This window comes from Periophthalmus magnuspinnatus, chromosome 3 (genome assembly GCF_009829125.3).
Source record: "Periophthalmus magnuspinnatus isolate fPerMag1 chromosome 3, fPerMag1.2.pri, whole genome shotgun sequence".
Lineage (NCBI taxonomy): Eukaryota > Metazoa > Chordata > Actinopteri > Gobiiformes > Gobiidae > Periophthalmus > Periophthalmus magnuspinnatus.
In genome coordinates, this window is record NC_047128.1 from 8975109 (window position 1) to 8989673 (window position 14565).

Here is a 14565-nt window from a genome sequence, read left to right on the forward strand (position 1 = left end):
CTGATATTTATAGTTCACAACTTGGTCTCAAAGACAGACTTGAATACTGGCTGAAATGGCTGTTCTTGGTGCAAATGGGAAAGAATTTGACAATGGAACATGGTCAAACGTTTTGGCAAGATATGAACTTTTTAAGTATCTGACGTTAAAGCCAAGTGATTAAAAACTGTTACCATAGCAATTAACCATGAATAGGATCACTGCACTGATATATCTGCGGTGACAAAAAATGGACAAATGAAAATTATCTATTCAAAAAGCAAAATTAAATTGTGTGAAATATTGACTATTTACTTGTATGTACTTTGAGCTTGTTGACAGTAATATTCAAACTGCAGTCGTTAAGTTGTGGTTTGGAGATAATGTCATCGTAGTTCGTAGTTGACATAGAAGATGTTCAACTTTGTACCAGCTTTTGTATCTTCTATTATTTCATGCCTTGATTGTTGGGCACTTGAGAATATTATACCACATGAACCCAGGCTAAACTGTATGGAAATGTGACCACCGTCACACCTCTTTGCTGTTTGTCATTCTGTAAAACCATGTCTGATCTCAAACAGACTCCCATTGTTTTCTCCACAGGCAGGTCCAGATTGACGCTGTCTCGGGCACTTGTTTGGGGCTGTGCTCAGATCTGCTGCTGTTAACTTTTATGACAACATTTATTACAAAGCCTACTTTACAACCTGTTATGATCCATCTCCCTGCACACCTCCTTCAGATCAACTAGTTTGCCATTTGCCAAAACACTTTGTGCCTTTAAAACAAAATCTGTTGAACGTAAATATTTAGGAGGCTTTCATAGAAGTCCATTTTAATTTATTAGTGTTTTATGATTATTTCTTGAGTAATTTTGTATAATAATGGCACATGTGGAAGAGCAGTACTTTGTTCCCTGAACGTTGCCTTTGTGGCGTCAGTCTGGAGCCCATAAAGTCCAAGTACAAACTATTGACAATTGTCTGGTTAAATAGCACATTTATGAGAGGTCATATCAGTCTGAGGCTTGTGTGATGGTGACTTGTTCCTCCATATTTAAACTCAGTAGACTGTAGAAATTTTGGTTCATTATTAAACTTTGTCTATGTAAGGTATCGGCCGCTTGTGTCCACAGAGATATTATTGCATTGCCTGGAATTTTCCAGATTATGGCTGTATAAGTTAACTTTGATTGATTCCTTCAGGTGGCTTTATTGCTCAAAAGCACTTTGAAAAACATGCATTCTTATTATGGGTCGGCTCTCTACAGATCTAACCTGTAACTTCACCTAGTGGCAGTGCTTGTCTAGTTTAATGGCACCATGTGGAAGAACACTGCATGCAAAGTAATAACATCTCCATGGTAACAAGCAGATGGCAGATCCTCCATTGAAAAGTTACATAGTGCTCTTTTACCTTTTTTTTAAATTTCATTTAGTTCATTATAAACAGTTTGCAGTGATCTAAATTGATGCCTCTTTTGCTTTGCACTCCTAGTATAAAGAGTTTTGCATTTTTGCTGTGACAGTAAAGCTAAAAACAACTAACATGCTGACATGCACTTGATGATCGGACACTAAAATGCTTTCTAATCAGATGCAGACAGCACGCAGTGGACTTATTTTGACCTTAAGAGCATCTCATGCAATATATCTGTACTGGAGCATGACACTTTGCTCAAATAAATGGGTAAATAATTGGTACAGGGCCTTTAATGAATTTAACTAGTCACAATGATTTAAATTTAGATAAATATAATGATTTTGCAAACCTTGTGCTCTCTTTTGTGTTATGTTGCAGGAGCATCCATTCATAGTCCAGTACAATGACGGCAACTCAGAGGTGGTCTCCCTATGGGTGAGGTGCTGTCTGGAGGAGCGCAGGCAGCAGTGCCAGACCTAGGTCTGAAGTCCGAGAACCAGACCTGGACTAGGACCAGGGCTAGGACCAGGACACAGAGGCTGAACCAGGACTGAGAGGACCAGAGCACCACATGTTGAACAGCCTGGATAAACAAGTCTATGTCATTGTATAGACTATGTTCACATAACATCACAACATTGTAGAATCCCTATAGTTTAAACTAAGATGGAGACAGGTCAGAAATTTGTGGTGGAGTTTGTTGTGTAACTGTCAGATTGCAGATGTGTTGACTTGGTTTATGTTTAATATCTCTGTAATTACTGGGCCTTTCCACATGAAACAAGACTGGCACAAAGTTCAAAGTCTTCTCTGTCAGTAAAAGCAAACTAAAGTCAAATTATGTTTTGACAGTAGCTTCAGAAAATGGTGCCATTATTCAGCCTCAAAGACCTGAATGTTGGAGTTGAAAGGACTTCACAAGATCAATCTGGGAAGTTTGTGGAGCCACACTTAACAAATCATGATAAGGTTCAACATATGTTACATTATAAATGTGGATATTTCTTTCAAAAACAGTGATTCTCCCATAGAGTTATATAGCCCCCTGCCCTCCATTTGAAACTATGATTTTTAGAATGTGAACACAACCTATTCTACAGAGGAAGTTGTTTTGTTTGTTAGAACTGGCAGAGTAATCTATAATTTCAGAGTAATACCTATAATTTGAACATGTTAACCATGCATCTGAGAACACAGCTGGATATTTGTTAAAGAGCTCAATGTTATGCTATTTTCTGATCTGTTATAATTTTGTTAATGTTTTCTCATCAAAAACATACCTGGAGTTGTGTTTTGATTCATTCACACATGTTTAACCCACAAATCATGCATACTGAAGCTGAGGTCTTCTCTCAAACAGAGAACACTCCACTTTGTAATGTCATTAAGTAGCAATACAGGAAGTGCTCCACTGTGTTTTTAAACTCCATACACCTTCACTATAATGATGTGAATGATTTCAGCCCTTGAATTGCCAATCAAGCTGTTAACTTCAAAACGACCACTTAATAACAGCACAAGGTGGAACAGAGAATTTTGATCTTTGGAGATGTAGACAGACTAATAAAAAGGATTAACCTAATGTGTAAATGAAACAAAACACAACTCCAGGTATGTTTTTGATGAGGTAACAACATTATAACATGGCTCACAGTTTACAAGTGTCTCTTTTACGCAATATAGGACCTTTAAAGAAATCCTCCATAAATATTAAACAACATTCAAACCAGAACCAGCAAACGGTCAGTGCCACACTGCTCACATTTTGAAAGCTAGTCTACAAAAGTCTAACCCAAGCTCCTTGAATATGATTGGCCCTGGGAAGAATGACCCATTTCAAATTGCACTTCTTTGGTTTTCAATATCGTCTCTCAATGGAACTGCCTGACACAATGAGAGTCTGGAACCTGGTTCTCACAAGGAACCATAGGAACTGCATAGGAGAGGGGGACACTGGGAGGGCACGTGGATTATCTGTCCTTATTGCATGTACAGGGGGTTTGACTGTGATTTTCAAACACGTTTTTGTCCCATTATATTTTACAGTCTTGATGGCACTCATCAGTTTATTCAGTTATTTTAAAAAGGGTTCAAGAAACTCTCTTTCTTAAAACCTTTTTCTGGTAATTTTTTGTGAATGAGATGTAAAGGGCAGTTGATTTCTCATTGCTTTCTGGAGTGGGTGGAGTTTGCAGAATTCTTCCGCCCACAACCACATTTCAAATAGAGCTGCTAAACTGGGCAGTACCTAGAGGACTTGAGGGAAGACTGAGGGAAGTGTGAGGGGAGAGTGAGGGGAGAGAGAGGGGATAAGGGCAGTGCGACTGGACTAACAAGTATTCACACTTCAAATTCTGACCCTGCAGCCAGGTGTTTGTAAATAGAAACGGAGAGCTGCAAATTTACCTAGTTTGCACACAAAAAAAAAATACCAGGAGTAGTAGATAATGCTATTAAACCACATTATAACCAGTTTAGTAGTGATTTTTTTGTGTGTTTGGTTCCACTTCCACTTTTGGATCCACTTAGAGTGCTTAGAGTGCACCGTAGAGTGCTTCTTTCATATTGTCTAATGTTTTGGGATGAGAAGCTGTTTGATGTGATCCTGTGTGCCTGTTGTACTGTTTACCTTAGCTCACATGCAGACAGGACCAGCCTGTACCTGTCCTATCTGTGACTGTGGATTGTGGAGCTGTGAAGGGTTAGTGAAGCCTTTGGAGATGACCACGCAGGAGATGGCAGCTCCCTCCTTGGCCAATCCAGTGTCAGACAGATGTTGTGGCTGTTAGGAGCTTTTCATGCACTGCTGGAATGAACTGTGGAGTGCCCAAGTGCAATTATGTGTATATAAGAAGAGACAAGAGACCTACTACAGGAACAGAGACCTGCTCTGCCAAATGCTACCTTAATGTCAAAATTTCCTCTTTATTTCATTGTGTTTTCACTGTAAAGGGCCCATATTACTCTTTTTTCTGATCTATGTTATAATGTTGTTTCCTCATCACAGACATACCTGGAGCTGAGTTTTCTTTCGATCACGTTTAACACAAACCCTGCATATTTAAGCAGTGTTCTTCTCTCAAATGGAAAACACTCTGTTCCACTTTGTGATGTCATGCAGTAATACAGGAAGTGCTCCACTGTTGTTTTAAATCCCACACACTTTCAGTTCAATCATTTGGACAATTTCAGCCCTGGACTTGCCAATTTCTGCAGAACAAAAGGTAAAAGGTAGCTGTTACCTTGGACATTATCACTTCATGACATCACAATGTGGAAGAGAGCATTTTCAGCTTTGTGGATGTATACAGACTAATAATAAAGGGTTACTCCAGCATGTGTGAAAGAAACAAAACACAACTTCAGGTATGATTTTGACGAGCTAACGACATTATAACTATATATTGTCATGGTATCCAAAAGGAATTGTGTTGCAACAATAAAAAGGAATTAGCAAAATACCAAATATATTTTAGCAAACAGACCTATTTCAAATGACATCAATAATGCAGGTGGGCGATATATCGGTTCCAAATTTAGTATTGTGAGATTGGAAGCTTTTCTCAGATGAGTATTGGTCCAATATTATTTATGCCTGGAGAACCGACCCAACTCAAAATGAACAAAAAAAACAACAAAAAAAACGTCAAATTTAACTTCAGAAGCCCAGAGTGCCACTTCTGGCCCCTGCATAGAGACGCATAGTGGATGAATATTAAACTAAAATGAGCCAGAGTGGTAGTGACAAGATGGCTGACCACATGCTTTTGTTGAGCTGGAAAACTACCTAAACAAAATCATCTTCTCAGCAAACCATCAGTTGGTAAAATTGTAGGGTTTTTTGTTCATCTTTTTAGTAATAGCTTACAGAATGTCTAGAAGTACTTTTTATATTCTTTTTGGATAAATTATATTCTTTAAGGGTCAAATTTGTCCATGTTCCTAAATTAGGAAATAAAGGGTTAAAATTGGAAAGTGGATATTTCAGTGTTCAGTGAACTTATACCAGTAATTTAATGCATTTTTTAGAATTTTTGAAAGAAGAAAAGGGTTCTTGGGTTCTCCAGGGTTAAAATGCCCTTATTTGGCACAGATTTATTTCTAAGGTGTTCCAATCTGTGTCTATGTGTTATTCCCAGTTTGCCCTCAGTGCATCAGGCTTGTGTTTAAAACAGATTAAGAGCTACAATGGAAACAGAAGAGCTAAATACATATGTCTGTATGCTTACAGAGTCATGCAACTAATGATTTATTTTACCCACTGTTGTTGTCATTTTTATACAAGTGAAAAATGTATTTGTGAACTTCACTATCAAAATGGGGCCTTAGATTATCAAATATTCATATCAAAATTGGCACATATCGTACAAGTATCATACTAACCATATCGAAATATTTTTGTTTTCAGTTTTTCTTTCTGATTAGAACAGACTTAAACAACTCACATGACTAATTTTGAATGGTTGTGGTTTTAAACTTTATTTACACTGTGGTCATAGTAAAACATTTAAGCCTTAGTTTACTCACCTCACAGAATGTGCAGCGTCATCTCCTGTTGGACCTACAAGTGCAGTCTGTGGGAGGGAACCATTCTTACAACTGTTACAGATCGCCTGCTTTCTATTAAAGGAACTGTATGTAGCGTAGATCTTACAGTTTTAATATAACAATATTTAATCACGACTGAACCTGTGTTGCCAGAGCCTTATACTGCAGATAGAGGACACATACAAGTTTTTCTCATTCACAGTACATGGACAGGCTTCATGTGAAAGCCCAGAGCCTCCAGAATTCATTCACTGAGCTCCAGAGGCTGCACTAGCACTGATTCATGATTGGCTGCAGATGCTGGGGTTTAGGTAGGACCGTTCAGATCAGAGAGAGCCCATTTAGGTTTAAACCAGCTAGATTTCAGAATTGAAACTGGCAACCCAAATGTGAGACTCATGTGAGGCTTATTCTGCTTTCTGATTGGATTGTCTTGAGAACCAAAACACCTAATTATAGCTACTTGATCATCATGTCCAATGCGTTTATAACTAAAAATAAATCAGCATTAGAGTTGTTATCAGTCAATCATGTTTACCTTGTATCTGGGGACACAGATAGGTCATGTGATGTAATTTGACCTCTGCACTGATTTTGACCCAATTAGACCACGTGATCCGAATCCTCTTTTTTATGGCCATTTTGGAACACAGCCCAACTCAGTATTTGAGTTGTAATCTCTCTTGTGACTGCAGTTTCTGCCTGGCCAAATGAGGCAGAGTGAGACTGAAGTAAAGCAGTGACCAGGTGGTGTGCGTTGTGTCAAATATAGGAAGCTCAGCCTACAGGCCAGTGACTCCTGAACAATGCGCGACAAATGATGGTTTGTGCTTTGTGTTATGTTATTATTGAAATGGCTCATATTTATTATTTGGCTATGATGTTTTATGATGTGTTTGTTACTCTGTATAATTTTGCCTTTGTTGTACGCTGGTACATATCCAACCAGAATGCACAATAAACTTATGTAAGCAGCCTATCTGTGCTCTGTGTTCACAGTTCCACCTCCTGTGACCCAGCCTGTGCACTGTCACTCATCTCAACCATACATTTGCATTTAATAATTAATCTGAGACAAGCTTTTAATTAATAGTAGTGTCTTAGCAGAATATTAATGCAGAAAATACATAAGTGGACTGATTAAAAAGAGTCAAATGACCTTTTTATAGTACAGAGTCAGTGTAGAGTTTAGAGAACAAACTGGATCTTTGAATGCCACTCCACACTCACTGTAACAATGTGACCTCTGGCGCTAACACTTCATTTGCTATCACTGAAAGGACCCATATTACACTATTTTCTGATCAATGTTATGTTGTTTCCTCATTACAAACATACCTGGAGTTGTGTTTTCTTTCATTCACACATGTTCTTCACACATTCACACAAATCCTGCATATTTAGGCTGAGTTCATGTGCCAAATGGAAAACACTCTGTTCCACTTTGTGATGTTATATAGTAAAATACAGGAAGTGCTCCACTGTTTTAAACTCCACACACCTTCACCAGAATCATTTGGGTGATTTTAGCCCTGGAATTCCCTATTTCTATTCAACTAGATGTAAAAAGCAGCTGTTAACATGAAAACTACCACCTCAGTAGTTTAACGATCACTCTGAAGTCCTATTCGAACCCTCCTTACGCTTAGCTGTAACTGTGTCAAATGGTCAGCCCAAGTCTACATCACCTGTGCTCCCACACGACAATTCTCCATAAAAATACAAAAATATCATATAAACCATTACACTACAGCTTTACACACCTAATGTGATGTGCAGTAGTTTCACTGTCCGTCAGCCCCTGGGCAACTGTGGCAACATAAGTTTCCTGATGAATGGAGGGTGCATATATTGGCATGTATGGGGCTTTAACAAGATCGAGCAAATTAAATTCAACCAATTATTAATCCATGAAAATGCATTAATATATAATGGTTAAACCTATTATATTAGAAAGTCAGGTTTCTTATTCTGCTCCGTTACTTTATGTAAAATGTCACGTGTCACGGTAATATCCAAACATGGCGAAAAGGCGAGTGGAGATTAGGTCATATTTCTGTCCGCCAAAACACAGAGTAAATTACTAAGTAGGCACGGGACCCTGAAAAGAAAAGAGGTAAGTTTATAAGTTTTGGTTAAGAACCGGGTTATTCCATCTGTGCCAAGCGCAGTGTATTTTCTTACCGGTAACAGAAGAGTTGAAGAAACAGTGTCTCACGAAGTGTTGTGCTTAAAAATATCCACATTCAGTCACAGTCTGCAGCGTCCGCGCGAAAAGTTGAAAACAAACACCTAATATGAACCAAAATCCACCAAAAAACTCCTCCTTGGTCCTGGTAAAAGCGTAATTTCCAAGTAAATGTGGCGTAGTATATCCATGTGGCGCGCATGTACGTAAAGATGCAGCCAAATGAGTCCACGTAAAATGCCATAATCATCCTCCTTCGCTCAGGAAACCGCAGAGTGAAATCTTAAAGTTATCAAAACAAAAGCATGTGCTCCGCAACGCTGTCTTTGTTATTAATCGCCATAAGAGGAAAAAACAAAAGTGAAACTTAGGCGCGTAAATGTCCACATGAGCCTCAGCTAGGCGGGCTCTCGTTCATTTGCGCGTTAGTTTTGAGTTAACTGAACAGACGTCACATAGTCTACGTATTTTTAATCCAAGCCGCTTCTTCAGTGATGACGGCAGTTGTGCATCATGTTATACAATGCAAATAATCAATATCCTGAATTGCAGTAAAATAGCAAGGGCCTCCAATCCAAACTGTACTTAGGCTCCCCTAAAGGTTAAATCCATTTCTGAGTTTCACCTCTATTTCTGATGTCCCAGAGCTGCGTTGAGGCTGCTGCTAATGTGATCCATGTGGGACATCCTGTATCGATCTGCTGCCCCCAACTTCCCTAACTCCCTAACCCTCACCACACTCTACTACTACTCCACACTCTGGTACTCTGCAGTAGGGTTGTCAAAAGTATTGAAAGTCAAATAACAATTAATACTAAAACTAGTATGGAAGCTAGATACTCAGGTAATACTAATACTAAAAAAAAATCACTTCACAGGACAGAAAATGAACCTTTCCTAAATAGCTTTAGAATGATCCTGAGTTGTGTCTGTGTTGTTCAGGTCCAGGTCTGATCCATAGTAAAAGATGAAATTTAAAATACAAATAGGGTCATTAAGGCTGAGACTGGAGACAATAGCTGTTTACAGTTTCAGTGTAGTTCAGATAGATATAAGGCAGTGTCCACCAACAATCTGACCAGAACTGAAAAAGCTGCTTGGATGAGCAGCATAACGTCTTCACTTTTACAACGATTTGCCAGTTGACAGATTAAAATTTCGCCTTTTGTTATGGATCTTGAGTTGTATCATATATATATATATATATATATATATATATATATATATATATATATATATATATATATATATATATATATATATATATATATATATATAAATAAGAGAGCACATAGATGAATATACACCCATGGACCACTATGGAACCTACCTGGACGATTGTGCTATAAGGTCACATGGTAATATAAAAGAAAAGTACTACCAAAGTACCACCTATAAACATGTGAAATTCTCTTGTTATAAACGTGTGGTCTGATTTGAAATACTTGTGAAATAATCCGGATTGTTATAAATGTGCACAGAAATACTCCGGACTATTATAAACCTGCGCACTGATCCTGGGAAATACTCCAGCCTGGAGTTGGGCAAAGGTTTGGGCTCCTCCCGTGTATACCTGCACCTAATCTGCAATCAGCTGCACCTGGGGAGGACAAAGGGAGCCAGGACCTGACACTCGGCACCAGATCGTCCTCGTATCCCTTGTGGTACAAGTCTTCATGGCTTAGTTCTTGTTTATGCTCTTTGTGACTTTTCATTAATTGGATATTTTGCTCCTCGCCAGATCCCACTCCCTGGACCCTCTCAGCTCCTCTTCGACCCTGCTCTTCACTACCGGTACTGTTCCCTCATCTCAGACTTTGCTGCTCACGCTCAATCCCTGGACCACACACCCCACTCACAACCCACTGATTGATCTACCTTCATTTACACTTTGAAACCTGTAAATAAACATTGTTAAAGTTTTTCCCCAAGTTCTGTCTCTTTGGTCCCCCGTCAGTTGTTATGACAGTTATAAACATGCGCATTGATCCTGTTGTCAAGATCCCAGTCTGCCCTGTATTTTTTGCTGTTTTCCCCCTCCCTTCTGTGTCAGAGCCTGGAGCTGGGCGGAGATTTGGCCTCCTCCCATGCACACCTGCAACTAATCCACAATCAAGATGCAACTGGGGAGGACAAAGGGACCAAGAACCTGACACTCAGCGCCAGATTGTCAGCGTATCCTCAGTGGTACTGCTCTGCTTGGCTCAGTCTCATTTTTGCATTTGCAGTTGGATATCTTTGTTCTCAGCCAGCTCCCGGTCCCTGAACCTGCCCCATGCCTGCCCCACGTCTCCGACCCAGCTCTCCACGACTGATACAAACCTCTCACCCTCCATCTCAGTTCACCTCGACCGGTACGGGCCCCCTCGTCTCTGACCCACAACTGCTTGAAGACTACAACACACGACCCCGCTCTCAACTGTCTATAAATAAATAAACTGTCAATAAACATTGTTAAATTTTCACCCAAGTTCTGAATATTTGGTCCCCGTCAGTCGTTACGACAGAACGATCTGGCTGATCCCAGTCCCTTCTCCCCTCCCTTCTGTTTCAGAGCCTGGAGCTGGGTGGAGATTCAGGTTCCTCCCATGCACACCTGCAACTAATCCACAATCAAGCTGCACCTGGGGAGGACAAAGGGACTGAGGACCTGACACTCCAGATTGTCCACGTATCCTCAGTGGTACTGCTCTGCTTGGCTCAGTCTCGTTTTTGCATTTATGCCTTTTTTTTCACTCAGTTGGATATCATTGCTCTCTGCCAGATCCCGTTCCCTGAACCTGCACTGCACCTCCATCTTTCCACGACCGGTGGAGAGTCTCAGTTCACCTCGACCAGTACGGGCCCCCTCGTCTCTGACCCTGCTGCCTACAACTCACTCAAAGACTACTGCACATGACCCCACGGTCCACTGTCTGCTCCGGCAACCTTCATTTGCATAACTTTATCTGTAAATAAACATTGTTAAACTTTTCACCCGAGTTCTGAATCTTTGGTCCCCCTGTCAGCTGTTACGACAGATATACTCCAGACTGTTATAAACATGTGATATACTCTGGACTATTGTAAATGTGTGAAATACTCTGGACTACTATAACGATGTGCTCTGATCTTGTGAAATACTTGGACTGTTATAAACGTGAAATACTCTGGACTGTTATAAATATATAAAATACTTGTTGTACACGTGTGCCCTGATCCTGTGAAATACTACAGATTGTTATAAACGTGTCAAATAGTCCGGGTTGAAAGAAACGTGCAATACTCCAGACTGTTATAAATATGTGCTCTGATCCTGTGAAATATTCTGGACTGAGTTTGTGAATGAGGAGAGAGATGCACATTTAAAATTACCCTGTTATGTCTGAACACATTTTAGTAGCCTTTATGTTGCTGCATTCAGAGAGCTGTAATGCTGTTTTTAAAGCTCATCATGTGCCATGTTTAATTCATTATCATTATTCATTTTATAACACACACAGTCTGTTGTGTCCAATGCCAATATCCTTCACAAAAGCCAGTGAGTCTACACTAACCATGCAAACCATGAATTCTTTCATTCTTCATTACTTCACAATCTAAATCCGAAATTATTTTTGTTTGATATGCTTTTCTGGTGGATTATTATGTTTGATGTACTTTTACTGCCAGATTATGTTGTCTTGATATGCTTTTGCTGTTGGATTCCATTGCATGAGTTTAGTTGCAGCATATCTCATCTATTATTTGTGAAAAATAAATATCTTTGAATTCCAGATAAAGGAGAGACAACCTGGGAGTGAGATAGAGAGGGAGGATGAACATATTCAATTACTTACAGAAACATTTTTTTTATCATTATCAAGCAAATATAGTTCATGCTTTCTGTTACCAAATCCTATGACTAAAACCAGTTTGTAATGAACGCATATGAGATGTGCTACGGCATGTACTCGTATACGTATGACGACACGTATGACTGTGTCTCCCACATTTACTTTTGATAGTACTGCAATTTGAAACTGGTAGCAGCCCTGATAACAACAATTATTTTATTTAGCAGACAAAATGTACTGCTACTGGGCTGTCTGGTCCCTATAAGACCTGAGCAGGAGCTGTGTTTGCATTCCTGGCAGTAAGTCAGATCTGTTCCCAGTGCATGTTGGACACCACCAGGGCTGCCCTTTGTCACCAGTTCTGTTCATTGTATTTATGGACAGAATTTCTAGGCCCAGCCAGGAGCCAGAGGGGGTTCGATTTGGGAACCACACGATCTTATTACTGCTCTTTGCAGACGATGTTGTCCTTATTGCTTCATCAAGTCAGGAGCAGCAGGCACTGGGGCGGTTTGCACCGGGTGTGAAGTGGCTGGGGTGAGAATCATCTCCTCCAAATCCGAGGCCATGATTCTCAACCAGAAAAAAGGTGGTTTGGCCTCGTCAGGTGGGTGGAGAGTTCTTACCTCAAGTGGAGGAGTTCAAGTATCTCGGGGTCTTGTTCTTGAGTGAGGGAATGATGGAGTGTGAGATTGACAGGCGGATTTACCGGTCAATCTACATTCCTACCTATTGTCATGACCTCTGAATAATGACCAAAAGGACAAGATACATACAAGTGGCTGAAATGGGTTTCCTCAGCAGGGTGGCTGCACGCTCCCTTAGAGACAGGGTGAGGAGCTTTGTCACATGGGAGGAGATCGGAGTAGAGCTGCTGCTCCTTCACATTGAGAGGAGCCAGCTGAGGTGGCTTGGGCATCTGTTCAGGATGCCTTCTGGACACCTCCCTAGGGAGGTGTTCCAGGCATGTTCCACCGGGAGGAGGCCCCGGGGAATACCCAGCACATTCTGGAGGGTATATATCTCTCAGCTGGCCTGGGAATGCCTTGGGGTCACACCGGAGGAGCTGGGGTGAGGGAGGTCTGGGAGTCCCTGCTTAGACTGCTGCCCTCGCAACCCGGCCCCAGATAAGCGGAAGGAAATGGATGGATGGAAATTTACTTCATCATCATGGGGGTATAATCTGGCCTGGGGGGGCCCTATAACCCTGGGTGTAGTTCAGGCAGGGGGTATACTTTGGTCTGTTAAACTGAGGGAAGTGCAACCCAGAATCTTGTTGCTGTGAGGTGTGAGTGTTAACCTCTCTGCTCCCTGCTAGAGTCTATCCATTAATACACTGCTGATGTCCCCACACTCATGTGTCCAGCTCATATCGTCACCTGTAGACCTTTGCCTCACCCAGGACTGTGTTTACTGCCTTTGCTCAAGCACATGATGTGAAAATGCTTCTCCCCTCTCTCCCTGCTCTCTCCTTCAACTCTCTCTCCTAACTTTCTATTCTCTCTCCCCACTCTCTCCCCACTCTCCCTCAGTTGCTTCAGTCTCTCCCCTGTTTCCCTCCATTGTCTGTTTTGTCCCTTCAGTCTTTCCCTGCTCTCTCTCCTTCCTCTCCCTCCTCTCTTTCCCAACTCCCCCCCTCTCTCCGCTTTTCCCTCCGCTCTCTCCCTCGTCTTTGCACACTCTCTCCCTGCTCTGCCCTCACTCTCTCCCTTCTCTGCCCTCACTCTCTCCACAACCGTTCTCCCCGCTCTCCGTGCGCTCTCATCGGGCTGACCTTTCCCCAGCCGTCGGACTAGATTAGCGCGTGCTGCCGGAGCCTGCTTAGCGCCATTAGCCCGCTCCCTTTATCAATGTCCTGTAATTAAAATGTCATCGCTTCATTTGGGGATGCTTCGTGGCAGTAAAAAGTGCAATCGAAGCCTCTTTTGGGTGGAACAAAGGCGGGCCGCGGCAATCGATGGCCCGGGAAGGAGGCGGATTGATTCGGCTCCAAAATGGGATTTATGAGGGTCAGGCTTTTATGGGCCGCTCATGCCACTGCTAATGATCAGACATGTACGGTCCATGCCGCGTTATGAGATGTGTCCATGTGGACATGGAGAGGGCTACACGCGTGCGCACTAGAACGTGAGCTCTACGTAAAGTGGAGGCAGCTCGTGCTTGGGTTGCAGTATTTATAGCAGAGGTGTTAGAGTAACCAAAACTTGTACAGAAGTAACAGTAACGTTACTTCAAAATACTATTATTCAAGTAGTAAGTACACAGTAGTGGTCCATAAAATTACTCAAGTAAGAGTAAAAAAAAAAGTATTTGGGATAACTACTAAAGTAAGATTAACTTAGAGTCACTGTCTGGCCATAACATCGGATTTATATAATAATATCTGAAGGTGAGCTGCAAGAAACACAAATGTTCAAACCATTTCATATTGTCAACATCAAGCTTTTGTCACTTGTAGACTCAACCACGGTGGGAGGAAAAAGACGCAAGTAGGAGTAAAAGTATTCAGCTAGAAAAGTAAAATTTCTTTAAAAGGTTACTCAAGTAAATGTAACTAAGTACTACCCATCTCTGCATGCACGATCCATAGCGCGTTTTGAAATGTGTCTA

At 41.1% G+C, this 14565-nt stretch overlaps 1 protein-coding gene across 2 annotated transcripts in view; it reads left to right on the forward strand.

The window, feature by feature from the left end:
* The window catches only part of map2k5 (mitogen-activated protein kinase kinase 5), a 104240-nt gene extending 97310 nt beyond the window's left edge, over window positions 1–6930 (forward strand). Inside the window, exon 22 of one of the 2 annotated variants that reach the window (XM_033991663.2) lies at window positions 1783–6930. In XM_033991663.2, coding sequence (XP_033847554.1) covers window positions 1783–1884 — 102 coding nt within the window. In that variant the 3' untranslated portion in view covers window positions 1885–6930. The remainder of the gene's footprint in view (window positions 1–1782) is intronic. The other variant, XM_055231298.1, reaches the window with a different exon arrangement.
* Window positions 6931–14565: the final 7635 nt, after the last annotated feature.